At 42.9% G+C, this 14,606-nt stretch overlaps 1 protein-coding gene across 3 annotated transcripts; it reads right to left on the bottom strand.

The window, feature by feature from the left end:
- Positions 1-566: 566 nt before the first annotated feature.
- LOC124863759 (nuclear receptor subfamily 1 group D member 1-like) lies at positions 567-12,299 on the bottom strand. Of its 3 annotated transcripts, none has more exons than XM_047358226.1 (8): positions 12,092-12,299; positions 6,843-7,127; positions 6,517-6,605; positions 6,249-6,393; positions 4,530-5,206; positions 4,260-4,445; positions 2,202-2,412; positions 567-1,543 (listed from the first exon to the last, which is right to left on the bottom strand). In XM_047358226.1, the coding sequence occupies exons 1-8, from the start codon at positions 12,114-12,116 to the stop codon at positions 1,326-1,328; spliced, it is 1,836 nt and encodes a 611-aa protein (XP_047214182.1). In that variant the 5' UTR covers positions 12,117-12,299; the 3' UTR covers positions 567-1,325. The 3 variants fall into 3 exon arrangements, with proteins under 3 accessions (XP_047214182.1, XP_047214183.1, XP_047214185.1); XM_047358227.1 differs by having other exon boundaries at positions 6,843-7,124; XM_047358229.1 differs by lacking the exon at positions 12,092-12,299 and adding an exon at positions 11,600-11,745.
- Between the last annotated feature and the right edge of the window lie 2,307 nt (positions 12,300-14,606).

The following is a 14,606-nucleotide window of genomic DNA, read 5'->3' as shown; positions in this document are numbered from 1 at the left end:
GCATTAAAAATGTTTCACACCACAAATATTTTAATATTTTAATCAATATGTGTTTTTTATTTATTCTAATTAAATTTTTACTTTTATATGTGGGAAACACATTATGCATTTTTAGGGGAATCATAAAAAATGAATAATTATTAGTTTAGCATTTTTGTATCTTTATTACTTTTGTTACCATTTTCTTTGTTTTATTTTATCTTGAGGACTTGATACTTCTTTATATTTTCCTATTTAAATTATGTTTGTAATATGCACTCTTTAGGAAAAAAATATTCTTTGGAATAAACAATGTCGCTATTGTTTATTTTTTACTTAGTTTCTCTTTCTTTAAAACGTAATTTTTTAATTTTACATCATTTTGTGTGTATTTGGAAAGTTTTGAAATGTAAATTTGAAACAATTTTAACAGAATTCCCTGTTGAACATATTTTTATTCATTACAAAAAGAATGAATTAAACTTCTTATTTTTCATATTATTATGTGTTCAAATGTTGAGAGCTGCTCTGGTTTTTAATTGGCTGGTTTAAGCGAGGTGAAAAACAGGAAATGAGCCACAAATCCGTATCTTCAGTGAGAATTTATATTATTACATAAATGGTCAGACTAAAATACAGACATAGGAAGATTTTCTTGAGACAGACACTTTGTGCGCAACTCTTATAATATCAGTATAACTCAGAGGCAGACAAGCAACAACTGGATGCTTGGAGTATTTACAGGTTCTAGGCGGAGGTTCAGCTGAGGTGTTCCTCAGCATCCCGCCGTCTCATTGGTCCATAAAGCTGTCTGTCACAGCTGCCTCTTTTCTCCATTGCCTCAGAGACTGTCAGGAAGAGCTGGACATTTGTCCTGAAGAGCTTTGTGCTGGAAGTTACAATCCAGTCAGACTCTGGATCTGTAGAGCTCATAAATATTCAGAGGGACAAACCTGGTTCCAGATCTGGTGATTCAGATCTAATACTATATCTGTGTACTCAGATGAAGATGTTTGAGGCGTGAGGTGAGCATCTGGATCTGTGTTCTGTTTGCCAAATCTGCAGTCAAGTTCCTGCGAACAAACAAGACAGTTTTGGAAAGCTCAGGATTGTGCTGTTATGCTGTTCCAGCTGCTCCTGTCTCCATGTATCCTGGTTTTCCAAGAGGATATCTGGAGGTTTAACCCAGAGAACCATCAGGGATGATGAAGATTCCATCAGGAAGTGGGAATGTGTCAGAGTGCAAATCTCTCAAGAGTTATTTCCCCTGAAGAGCAGCTGTGTAAGCAGACTCTTATTTTGGCGGGGAGCATGCCTTTGTTACAGTGATGTGATATGTGAGGTCATCAGGGGTCAATGCGAAAGGACAGCAGCTTCTCTGAGTGCATGTTGTTAAGTGTCCGCAGGTCGGGTAGGCGCAGCAGCAGTTTGGTGAACCGCGGTGAGTCCATGTTGGGATGGTCGCTGTTAGGCCCGGTCGACTTGTTAACCAAACAGCGAAACGCTCGAATCAGGTTCTCCTGAAGATGTTCCACAGATGACAGGTTCTCGATCCCGGAGCGATCTGTGAAAGAACAACAAAGACAAAGAACCGGAAGGAGTCACATGTTGGACGTTTAAAGAGTTCAGTTACATCTCTGGAACACTGAGCTCAATATTTTACATATTTTAAACCCAAGAGATCCAAACTTTCTCTCCTCAGATGGAATGAAACTCTTTGGGATGTTCAGGGCAACACGGAAACCACAAAGGTTCAAACTCAAACTAGAAACTGCTTGAACACCAGAGTGACTGTCTCCTGTAAAGTTTTACATCACTATGGACCGAGAGGGGGCTGAAAAATACACCTTCAAGCTGCACTGAAATCTGCAGCTGCCCTCATGGACAAGCCAAACATCCTCAGGAAAAGAGATTGATGTTCAAACAACACAAATATGGAGTTTATGGAGAAAAAATGACAAGACATTTGTTTGGAGGAGTCAATGCGAGGCTTTCGGACGTAAGGACCAACTCTCAAGCATGGTAGTGGCAGCATCGTACTGTGGGCTGTTGACTGCAAGTGATACTGGTGCTTTATAAGTAGTAAAGAAGAAGGACAACCTCCAAGTTCTTTGACTTCACCCCAAGTCAACAACTAAACGGTGGAAACTTGGGACAGAGTTGGGTGTTCCAGTAAACATTGATTCCAAAGACAGAATAACATCACCTATGTTAATGCTCACCTGCAGATACCAGAACCACGGCAGTGAACAGTCCCAGCTCCTCAGCGTTCAGCTTCAGTGAGGCCAGTTTTTGGCTGAAGTCAAACATGGCTGCCAACAAGTCATTCATCCCCATTGCTTGAAGCTCCTCCAAGGAATAGGTGGTGCCAGAGACAAAAGTCACAGTCTGTTCTATCATGTTGAACAATGACGAGAATCGCACCATCAGTACCTGGAGCAAGAGTCAAAGCCCAGTCAATAAAAGTTTAGGTGCCATTTTTGTCTAAATGAAACCAATTTTATGTAGAAAAAAACAGAACAGAGGTTCAGAGTGAGATGTTTGAATTAACTGTGTGGTTTATTCTGACTTCACCATGGACAGAGAAGGAGCTGAACAATAAAGAAGCTCCTGCTTCAAAAATACACCATAATATTGCAGCAAAACACAACAGAATGACTCCATTTACACCCCTACATTACCTCAGCTTCCAACTAATGGTGAAATCTGTAAATTCAGGAAACTGTTGAAACGTATTTCAACCTGGAGGCTAAGATTGTAGAGGTGGTCATGTGTATAACCTTTTTGCGAAGGGTCAATTTAAAAATATCCCAAAAATGTTGTTTGAATAGTCATTAATAGGGATCCTTTGGGCCGACAGTCCCATGTGTGCAGTGGATGTGTAACTTTTAAATTGTGAAGGTGTGATGAGAAATGAGGTGGCAGTTTTTAATCTTGATTCAAACTATTAACCTTTGGAAAAAATTAGTCATTAGGTTTTTGTCAGACAAAAATACTAACCAATAACAAGCAAAAAATGGCTAAAAGGACCCAATTGGTTCCCGGGGGTCAGCAAAGTCACATTTGTAATTTCAGTGTGGAAATGAGCTAGGCATGAGTCATTCACATTGAATAATTGCTAGTTTTGATCAACATGAATATACTTACAACAGGATAGTGGCTAAAATCTCGTCTTAATTAATAAATCAAATCATCGACTAGGCAAACATATGATCTAACTAGTTTTGTAAAGAGTGATGTAATGTTTGTTCAGGCCAGTTTCATAGCTAACATTAAACTAAGTTGGTTTTGCTAGTCTCATGAAGTATAGTAATTGGTTTTCAGCTAAAATTTTGTTTCCAACTTTTTTGTCAACTAGCTATAGCTAAGTAATAATGTTTATGCTAGCTTATCAGCTAACATCAAGCTAAGTTGGTTTTATTAGCCCAATGTAGCAACTAGCATTTCAGCTTAATTTATTAGCTATCTTGTTTGAAAAAAAATTTCTTTTGAATTAGATGAACTTATCAACTAACATTGTGTTATGACTGATGTAATATTTATTTAGGGCGAACTTATTAGCTAACCTAATTTTGTTTCATCAAAGGAGCTTTTGCTGCATTAATGTAGCCACTAAAATTTAGCATATGCTAGCAGTTAACTTTAAATTGTTTCAAATAATGTGAACGTTTTAGCCCAACTTATTAATAAACAGAATCTCTTTATAGCAAGCAAGATGTTTGATTAGGCTAACATGAGCAAGTAATATTTTGTTTTAGCTAAGCTGTTTTTGTTAGGTTAATGTAGGAGCCTATTATTTATCTTAGGTGTAGGTTTATTTCAAACATAAACACATTCACATTATTAACAAACTATATATTTACTTCTTCCATATTCGAAAAGGAGGTAGAAGTATAAATTTATAAATTCCAACCACAACAACCTCACTTGTCTTTAACATAATCTTGTTTTATTTTTTTAAAGCTTTATTTATAGCCTATTATTATTTACAGCAAACTTTAGGTTTTTGGTTGATATTGGTGCTAATTATCTAGTTTCTGCTCATATAGCAGTAAATACTTTGTTAGGATTTAAGAAGATGCTAGCAGTGCCATATTTATCAGTTCCTTTTATTCCTTTGGGGAAAAACAATCTGAAAAAAAAAACCCAACAGATTTAACCCTTTAAGACGCTATCTATGTCCGCTTTAAGGACAGAAACAAACTACAAAATGGAAACAGAATTTAAACTGAACCGACACTGAAGACATCATGACCCTGATATATGGATTAACATTTTACCTCGAAGGTGCCAGCTTTCAGCAGGGTGACCTGGTCGTTCTGGGACAGAGCACTGAATCCTGGGATATGTTTGGCGAACTCCACCACCTCCCTGACGGCGGGGGTGAAGGACAGCGAGAAGTCCTCCCAGATCTCCTGGGAGGTCTTTAAAGGGTCTGCATGAGGCTGCATGTTCATTGGACAAGCCTGCAAAAATAAAGTCTAGTTAGAAAAACTTTAGAAAACTGGTTGTGGTGGTTATCGTAGTCCTATCGGCAGACTGGATCTTACCAGAACAATTCCAGAACAATTCTTCAATGGACAGGTAGGCCTCTGAGTCGCATGACTCTCTCCTCCATTCAGATAACTGTGTGGCAAACGCCACCCCCTGTTGCTATGGTGATTTATGGTGCTGTGATCCTGCAGCAGGTAGCAGTCCTTGTTGGCGTTCTTTTCATTATTATTGTTGTTTTTGCTGTAGCCATTCGAATCGAAGCGATTATGACAGCGGTTAGACCAAAGCTCCGCCTCCCCATCATCGTGGTGGGCGTTGTTACTCTGCTGCTGCGGTGGAACATGGGGATTGGTCAGCTTGTCTTGTGCGTAAAGGAAGGTTTCACGGTGAGCGCGGGCAATGGCATTAATGGTGGAGTCAGTCCCAGGGCTGGGGGGTGGAGAGGAAGAGGAGGTGCTCCGACAAGAGAGAGGAGGAGGAGATGGATGGGAGGAAGAGGCAGGTGGTGCAGGTGAGAGGGAAGAAGGAGCGACTGGGAGGACCGACGGCTGGGGTTGTGGAGCGATGGTCACACCCGGACATGGAAAGGGTGTGGAGGACGATGAGGAAGAGGACAGACTGGCGAGTTGAAAGTCGTTCTGCAGCTGGTTGTTAACCATGTTGTTCATGGCGCTCTGCATCTCAGCCAGCATCCTCTGCTTCTCCCGCTTCGGGATCCGGCCAAAACGAACAGCTGTGGACAGAAAAGAAAGGAGGAGCATCATAAGATGAGGCGGAGTTTGGAAACGACCTGGAAGTGCAAAACCTGAACTGTTCCACTGGTGGCCAGGTACACAGGTGTACTACTGGAAAGATACGTCAAACTATGTTAATGTTCATAGCTCCAAGTTCAGCTGGTTTCATAATTCTTGTCAAAAAGATCCTCCTCCCTTTATTGGTAATGTCTAGTGATGGATTTATGTGTCTTGCTCTTATGACTTTGTTTCATGTACTTAAGTGTTTTGATCTTGTAATTTTGTTTGACTCCTGTAAAGTGTCTTTGGTTTTTATAGAAAAGTGCTATACAAATAAAATGTGTTATTATTATTATTATCTACCAAATATCTGTCAGAAGGATAAATTCTTTCACTTCCTGTTGAGTGAAATTGGAGAGGTTTATCAGTCTCTCTGGAGATTAAAGAGAAGGCTAAAGTTCTGACACCCAACAGAACTACTAGTACAGAACAGGAAAAGACAAGTCCAGAATCAGCCTGTTGGCTCAATCATGGAGGTCAATTCTACTTTGATTAATGTGTTTGATTCACAGCTGTGAGTATGATTAAAAAACAGAAACATTTACGCAACCAAATGTGTCCTGGTTCGGACACAACTAAGAGAAAGCTTCTTGATGGTTCTAATCGTGTCTTGACCGAGTCAGAACTTAGGTGCCTTAGGAGCAGGCAGCTTCTCAGGAGGGAGGCATCATGAAGTTCTGATGAACCAATCAAAAGTGGACTTCTGGAAATGTTTGAGCCACATTGTGCAAGACAGCCAGTAAGAAAAATTGACAAATTTATATTCCAGCAAATTCTTTAGACAAGAGACCCAAAACATCAACAATCGGTCCTAGTAGATAAAATTATCCTGACTTCCACTGTTTTCACTTCATTGTATTTGAAAATAAGATAATTTAAGAGAAATTGACAAAACATCCACCTAACAATCCAGCAGGGCCATTGTGAAGGACTTTGAAGGAAGCTGTTAAAGATCTGGCATGTTCTGTTCATCACACTCACCGTCTCGGCTCATGCCCACAGAAAGGCACTTCTTAAAGCGGCACTGCTGGCAGCGGTTCCTGTTGGTCCTCATGATGGTGCAGCTCTCACTCTTCAGACACTTCTTATACTGGATGTTTTGCTGGATGCTGCGGCGGAAGAAGCCCTGCAGGGGGCAACAGTGAGGACAACTGAGCTCAGAGTCAGAAGAGGAAACACAATGAGCTCTCCAATATGTCTGATGATCACATGATCACCATGTTGGGTTTGTGGGGGCTTCACCTCTCACCTTGCATCCTTCACAGGCGTGCACTCCATAATGGAAACCAGAGGCCACGTCCCCGCAGACCTTGCAGAGCAGCACCATGCCATTCAGCTCTGAAACACAACAAACAGGACCATCAGAAACACAGCAGACATCTTCGCCCTGCCCCTGTTTCTTTACATGTAGCTTCATTGAAGCCCACATCCAAAGAAACATTTAGAAAGCCTCAACAAGTCTGGATCAGAACTACTTTAAAAGATGAAAACAGTCACACACACATCACAGGAAGGTAAATAAGAAACGAGACCTGATCCAAGACTTTTGCACATATATTCATTGTTAAAACTTACTGTTCAAACTGGCCACAGACTTCCTGGACGAAGCTCTCTGAGAGATGCTGGTGCCATCGCTGCCATCGTCTCGGCCTTGAGGAGAACCTCCTGCTGAAGAGGAGGAGGTGGAGGACGAGCCGTCGTCTCCTGCAGAGCCTGAACTGGAGCTGCTGCTGAGGAAGGAGGGTAACAAAGAAGAGGAGGAGGAGAAGCAGGGGTTGAAGTTCTCGCTGTACATGGAGTCTGGACTTGCTCTGGAAGGAGAGCCTCCACATGAACCCACATAGGAGATCACACCTCCTGCTGGAAGAGAGAGGAGATTGTTAAAGGCTCCTGTTGGAACCGAGCTGCAGGATCTGGTCTCAGGTGACGGTACCACAGCAGATCAGATGTTTTATCTCTACAGCAATGTTTTTACTTGTCCTGTTCCTACCACAGATGTTTTATTAGGACTATGATAGAGCAACGCAAAGTAGATCGTACATGGGAAGTGGGAGGAAAATTATGCATGGATTTAAAACTTCTTACAAATAAAGTTTGAGAAATGTGAGACACATTTGTATTCAGACCTCTTCATTCTGATACCATAAATACAATCCAGTGCTACCAACTGCCTTCAGAAGAAACCTAATTATTCAGTAGCGTCCAGGTGTGTGTACTTCAGCATCTTAGCAACAATTAATTAGAGAAACAACCAACAGACCTATGGAGGAGCTGCAAAACTCCATAGCTCAGGTGGGAGAATCTGTCCACATTAGTTAGGAACTCAACAAATGTGACCTTCATGGAAGTGAGAAGATAAAAGCCACTGTTGAAAGAAAGCCGTAAAATCCATCTGAGTTTGTCGGGGACACAGCAAACATGTGGAAGACGCAGCTCTGCTCACAACCTGCACAGCATCCCGATCCCCACAGTGAAACATGGTGGAGGTAGCATCATGCTGTTTTCTCCAGCAGAGACAGAGAAGCTGGTTAGAGTTGATGGGAAGATGGATGGAGCAAAATGTACCTGTCAGAGTAAGGGCCTGAAACAAACGTCCTGATGTTTGAGTCTGCAGGGGGAGCAGATAAAATCATCAGCTACTGATAAGAACACATGAAGATGGTCTGATATCCAGTTAAAGTTTCCCAGAGATCCTAGGAATCTGTTTTCCCTGTCCAGATTTTCATCGTCGATGTCCACAGAGAGGAAGAACTGATGTGCTGGGATCGGGTCAGTGACCTCACACGGCTCTGCACGAGGTGGTGTAGCCATTTGTCGCCGAGGGGTGGGCTTGTGCTGGTTTTGTTGTCACCATGGGAACAAACCGACGTTGCTAAAGTCCCACACAAACAGACTTCCTAGGAAATTTGGGAATAGAAGGGGGAGGGGCTGCTTGCCTCCACCTTTCCTCACCCCTCCTTGTCTCTGACAGGATGGATGGATGAATGGGTGGATGCAGGATGGCTAAACTGGTTTAGGGTGAGCATCAGAAACAGACAGAGGAGCAGATGAAAGCAGAATATTTCCTGCTCCTCCTCCACACAGACAACAGGAGGTTTCCCCCTCTGATAAAACCAACTTGAGACAAGCAGGAAGTGATCTGTGAGATGTCTTCATCCATCTGCTGCCACGCAGACTTGCCAACCATCTAGCAGCATGACCCGAGTTTCAGGGAGGAGAGGGAGCTCCCACACAGCTGAAGAAGAAGCAGGGACTCTGCATCACTGCAGCCATGGAGAACAGGTCTGCCACATGTTCACGTGTCAGAGCAGCACGTGAATCTGTCTGAGTGACAAAAGGAGGATTCTCACATCAACATCGCCATGTGGAGCTCAGCATCGGTCAGGGTTAACTACCTGAGGCTGTTCTCATGGTGTTACTCCACATGCATGGTAAATATGATGATCATCGGAGCATGATGCATGTTTAAGGAAAGAACATTGATATTTTACTAGGAAGCAGACTGCTTCTTACATCTTTGTCTCTTTGTGGTAGTTTTGCATCTTCCTCATGAGAGATTTGCTTCTTTGTGGATGTTTTTAATCCAACTGTTGCCTCTCTTTGTGGTAGTAACGCCTCCCGCTGTGTGTTTTGCCTCTCAGTGAGGTTACTTCATGTCTTCCTCAGGCCTTATTTTTGAGGCTTTATGTAAAAACTGTATGATGTGTGTAAAAGAAGAAAGAAGAGAGGCGTGATCACGTCCTCCCTTCATTGACCATCTGGGCCACCAACACAAAGAGCAGCTGCCTGCCGGGTGCCCGTCTAATGTGGAACAATCAGAGGGGAAATGTGACCATAGAAATTGTTTTACATGAAGCAGAAGATGAATGGACGTTTTATAAAGTTTCACTGAGGTAAAACATCACAGAGAGGACACACAGCTCCAAAGGAGCCCCCTCCTCCTCCTCGTGCTCTCTCTGTGGTTACACCTCCAGGCCACGTGCCTCCTCCGCACACACGTCCTCACAACGAGACTGGCTGAGGGGAGTCCCACCCACAGTCACGCCTCCTGTTCTCCCCGTGCTCACGCTCCCCACATCCTCCACCGCCCCCACACACACTCGTCAATGTGACCGTCCCACTGACGAGAAGTCCTGCCTTGCCTCCACCTTCAGCCAGACTGAGCAGCTGCTACGTGAGAAAGACACAGTCAAACACAAAGCGCTCCTTATTAGGACTTCCCACTAATTTATTTTCTAAGCTAATCTTCACATGATGCCAAGAGCTTTCATTCTAAATCTTTACTTCATGACTTTATGTCCCCATGAGGAGAACACATCCCAGTCGTGTCTCCATCTAAACAGGTCTGAGTCCCAGTAAGGTGGGGGTACTGCACTGCAGATCATCTTCAGGTTGTAATTGCTGATCCATGCAGCTAAAACACAGTGAGCTGTAGGTGGGAATCAGGCTGAGGAGCTCTGCTGCTCTGGTGGGTCTAGCTCTATGGTGGCTGTAAGGGTTCCTGGACCTTTTAGATGGTGGTTGGTTCTTTGTTGGTGTTTTGGTTGTTTTCTGTCCCTCTGTGGTCATTTTTCTCTATTTGTCTTGATTTTGTGTATGTACGTTTCCGTTTATGTTTAAACATTTATTTATATTAATAAAGAGACGTGAATGCAAAGTAAAAATGGAATAAAAGAGTTACTGTTGTCTGTCTCTGAATGGGCATTTAGCATCTTTTTGTAGTTTTGTTTCATTGTTACGGTTTATTTCTGGAAAAAAGTGTCGTGTCTCATTGTGGACATTATGTTCTTTCTGTAAGGTCATGCTGTATGTTCGCAGGCTAAAAGTCACACAGAAAAATGACCTAAACATGTGTGTCACATTTTACATTGGAAACACACCTGTGTGAAACAACCCAGCGGCTGCAGCTCATTGCTCGTTTCTTTTTACAGTAAAACACAAAACTCTCCTTCCTGATATAAAACATGTGATGTCTGATCTGCATGCTTATCAGGACACACAACACATCAGGGTCACTGAAAGGAGAGAACCAGAGCTCCCAGAATGCCTCGCCAGCAAACAGCCAATCAAAGAGCAGAACGGGGTATTTTTATTTTGGACAGAAACCAGAGGAACCTAAGACTTTGCATCAGATTAACATACTGACAGTAACCAAAGCAGAGACTTATGGTTAATGTAGTCAGTGAAATGTAGTCAGTGGTTTATCAACCATTTATCTGTCGGACCAACAAGGCTTGTTATCTCGTAAGACATAAAATAAACAAGACAGGACAAGACCAAACGAGACAGGGACACAGCCTAAACGGGACAGGGACACAGCCTAACAAGACAGGGACACAGCCTAACAAGACAGGGACACAGCCTAACAAGACAGGGACACAGCCTAACAAGACAGGGACACAGCCTAACAAGACAGGGACAGAGCCTAACAAGACAGGGACACAGCCTAACAAGACAGGGACAGAGCCTAACAAGACAGGGACAGAGCCTAACAAGTCAGGGACAGAGCCTAACAAGACAGGGACAGCGCCTAACAAGACAGGGACAGCGCCTAACAAGACAGGGACACAGCCTAACAAGACAGGGACACAGCCTAACAAGACAGGGACACAGCCTAACAAGACAGGGACACAGCCTAACAAGACAGGGACACAGCCTAACAAGACAGGGACACAGCCTAACAAGACAGGGACACAGCCTAACAAGTCAGGGACACAGCCTAACAAGACAGGGACAGCGCCTAACAAGACAGGGACAGCGCCTAACAAGACAGGGACACAGCCTAACAAGACACAAGCACAATAAAAAGAAAAATAATTAACTAAATATTACAGAAATGAACAAATGAGACAGAAATAAATAAAACAAGACAGAAAGTAAAAGGCAGAAAACAAACAAAACGAGACATAAGCCTTTGTTTAAAGTCTTAAAGCCTTAAAGAGATGCTAACATATACAATGAAACTATCAGGATCAGTGAGAAAGGTTGATGAGACTGAGTCATCAGATTTCAACAACATGAGGTGGGCTAAGTAACAAGACCTCTCCCTGTTTCTCCATATTATACTGAATTTAGCAGAATTCCAGGGAATTAATTGCTGATCTGAGCTCAGATGAGCAGGATTAAAAAGTCTGAGTGTGTGTGTGTGAGAGAGAGATACGGCTGAGATCACACAGTCACCCTTCCTGCTGCAAGTGAATCAGATTCAGTGACTTTGACTCTGCAGACTGTTGATTTAGCTCCCAGTCTGGATATTAATCAGAATAAAACTCCTCAGATGCTCTTCAGGCTTCATGACATTTACCTGCACCTGACAGTTTTGTGGTTGTTACCTGATTATTGATCCGCTCAAACGTCGCCGAGGAGCAGCAGGGGGAGGATTGTGTAATGACCTCAGTCCCTGCAGCAGCCAATCAGAAGCCGCGCAGCTCCGTAAAAACAAAGCGCACATGGCTCACTGCGCCGCTCCATGTGAACACACACCCGAACCCTCCACCAGAAACCGAAAAACCTGCTGTCACCTCGACCCACTTCCCGTAAACATGAGCGCATTCACGATGACGGTCCTCGTGACAGACTGGTCAACACGTGCACAAGCGGCACCAGGGCCAGCTGATGGACCCGAACTTAACAGAAACCTCTGTGTAGTCTATGTCCCTGCAGCTGGACTGAACTCCAGTTAAAATCTGACTGGACTGAACTCCAGCTGAGTTCTGGCCGCTTTTAAAAAACACTCTGAGCTCCGAACCAACACGTCACGCATTAAACACATTGTGCCCGACTGAAACCCCAGTGAACGAGGAGCCCAGAACCCGAATATTTACCTGAGTTGTTGTTGTTTGTGTCCATCAAGCCGAACCAGAGTCCAGTCACGCACACGCGCGCTCGGTACTAGTCCCGCACAGCTGCCGCCGCGTGAACATCCCAGAGAGAAGTTAAAGCGAAGAACCTCCGCAGGAAGAGTCTGGTTCTGCTGCGTTTCTCGGTCTCTCTGCGGCTGCTGCTCTCACTTCAAACCATCATCACGCGGCAAAAAACGGGACCACGTGACACACTTTTCCGCCCCTCCCTCTTGCACGTGGACAGCAGAAACGACTGCCTGTGTGCAGACAGAGGGGGGTTGTGGGAGGTGTAGTCTGTTTCTATTGACAGATTGCTGGTCCTCCCTGTTAGTGCAGCAGGTTCTGATTCTGCTGAATTTCCTGGATCCCTCAGGTTTTAGCTCTTAGATCTCCAAAAAACCACGCACACTCCCATTCACACCTGAGGGCAATTTAGAGAGACCAATTAACCCTACAATCATGTTTTCGGACTGTGGGAGGAAGCCGGAGTACCCGGAGAGAACCTACTCCTGGGTGGGGGTCCTTGGTTCAATCCCCGGGAGTTGAACCGAGGACCTTCTTGATGCAAGGCATCAACTTTTAGATCTGTCTATTGTAATTAAACTAAATAAATCATGTTTATTCTCATAGTCTCTTTTAATTTCCATACAACTCTTCATTATATTGTTCATACTTATTAAAGGTATTTGCTCCAGCATAAATTTTGTGTTAGATGCTACTGGGATACAACAATTTCCCTCTGCTCACCTGTTTGTCTAGTCTCGCTGTCAGCATCAGACAGTGATGCCGAAGGTGGAGCTGCAGCCGGTGGTGGTGTTAGGACCCCAAGACCCAGTCCAGAAAGGATGTCATTATTTTCATTTTATTATGTTTCATATCCTTTAGTTTGTTGTCACAGTTTAGTGTTAGCAGCTGAAATCCCACAAAGAATAACTTGAAACTATGTAAAAGGCATTTTATATTTTTGATGATGACAACAACGTGTGAAATATATATTTTAAAATAGCCTCTACTTGATCTGATTTCCACTATCTCCGTTTGTCAAAAGTTGTTCCCATTATGTGACAGTCTGTGTTCAATCACTAGGCATGTTTGCATCAGAATCAGAATCAGAATCAGAATCAGAAAAGCATGGACATAAATATCGGAATAAAAATGTAAACAATGATTGGGGCAAACCGACCTGACTGTGCATGTGGGCCTTATGTTGACGTGACGCATTTTCACCTTCAGTGGCAAAACTTGAGGGATGTTAATGTCCTCCCCTCTCTCATCCTGTAACACAGGAAGTTTTTTTGCTGAGCCTTTAGCTTAATTATAGAATGCAATAACATCTTAACCTCTCTCAGAACCTGACACAGGTCCATTCTGGACTCTCAGAACCAACACATTTCTGTTTGTTTGTTTTTCAGTTTTTCACTCCTTGTCCACTGAGATCTTATTGTGCCACAATCGTTCTGCCACTAAGTTCCTCCTTTCTGACTGAAAGTCTGAAAAATAATAGAAAAGTGAGACTTGGACAATCTCTCCATGACTTGCTAATATAAAGTATTCTGGGGACAACGTTGTTGGGAGGAACCTGTTGACTGGAGATATCAGAGTAACAATGCCAGTCAGGACAGGAGCAACAATTACTTCTATCTGAATGCGAGCAGAATTGCAGTGTTTTGAGTTAGTTTTTGTCACAAGTGGTCATTCTCCATGGTGGAGACAGGGCTCACAACAGCTTTTAAATCCGTGGTGGAGTGTCTATCTGTTAGGTCTCCAAGTTATTTCAGTCAGAAAACATTCCTCCTAATAACCTTATAACTATTTACCTTTCAGCATTTAACAGACCTTCAACTTTCATGACTTGGTCGACTATAAAACTAATCAAATAATGTGCAAAGAGCATATTAACATGGTTCCTTGGTGTATTCAGTGAATCCAGATAAGTCAGAATGAGATTAAGTATCCACAGATGTTTAAAAAAAATCTGAACTAAGAACAAACATACAGCAGAAATGTGTGTTTGTCGAAAGAAGTGAATTTGTGGCCCAGTTGTAAACGTCCATTGAGAATCTTTTCCCTTTCTTTGTTTAAAAAATGTTTACTGTATTGGTAAAGTACAGGACTTTGGTACAAGCACTTACTGAAGGGTGGATATTCTGAAGTTTGAAATGTTATTGACACGAATACGTAGGCAGAACAATCTACGCCTTTTCAGACAGTGTTTGTTGTGTTGAGTTGTCAGTATATTGTGTGTATTTGAATCCTTAGACGGAAAAAAACTGAACTTCACTTATGACCTTAAATTTCTGCTGCCCACTAATATCTCTGATCTCTAGGTGGCCATTGTGTTATCCATCGATGCTCGAGTTTGACGTTCCCAAGGTGACGTGAACATTCTGGTTCCTTGTGCTCTCTTCTTTCCTTCCATACAGTTAAAAGACTTGTTTCATTGTCAGACATGGAACTGAATGACTGTTGCGAGCCACAAGCCAGAAAACAACTTAAA

This window comes from Girardinichthys multiradiatus, chromosome Y, assembly GCF_021462225.1.
Source record: "Girardinichthys multiradiatus isolate DD_20200921_A chromosome Y, DD_fGirMul_XY1, whole genome shotgun sequence".
Classification (NCBI taxonomy): domain Eukaryota; kingdom Metazoa; phylum Chordata; class Actinopteri; order Cyprinodontiformes; family Goodeidae; genus Girardinichthys; species Girardinichthys multiradiatus.
The sequence above is the reverse complement of the archived record's forward strand: the minus strand, read 5'-3'. Positions and strand labels throughout refer to the sequence as shown.

Excerpts from the sequence above, each read along its gene's own strand:
- LOC124863759 (XM_047358226.1), bottom strand. The coding sequence starts at position 12,116 with ATGGACACAAACAACAACAACTCAG. Across the intron at positions 6,606-6,842 it reads GTCTGTGGCCAGTTTGAACA|AGCTGAATGGCATGGTGCTG; the intron begins GTAAGTTTTAAC and ends GTTGTGTTTCAG. Across the intron at positions 4,446-4,529 it reads ATTGTTCTGGAATTGTTCTG|GCTTGTCCAATGAACATGCA; the intron begins GTAAGATCCAGT and ends TTATTTTTGCAG.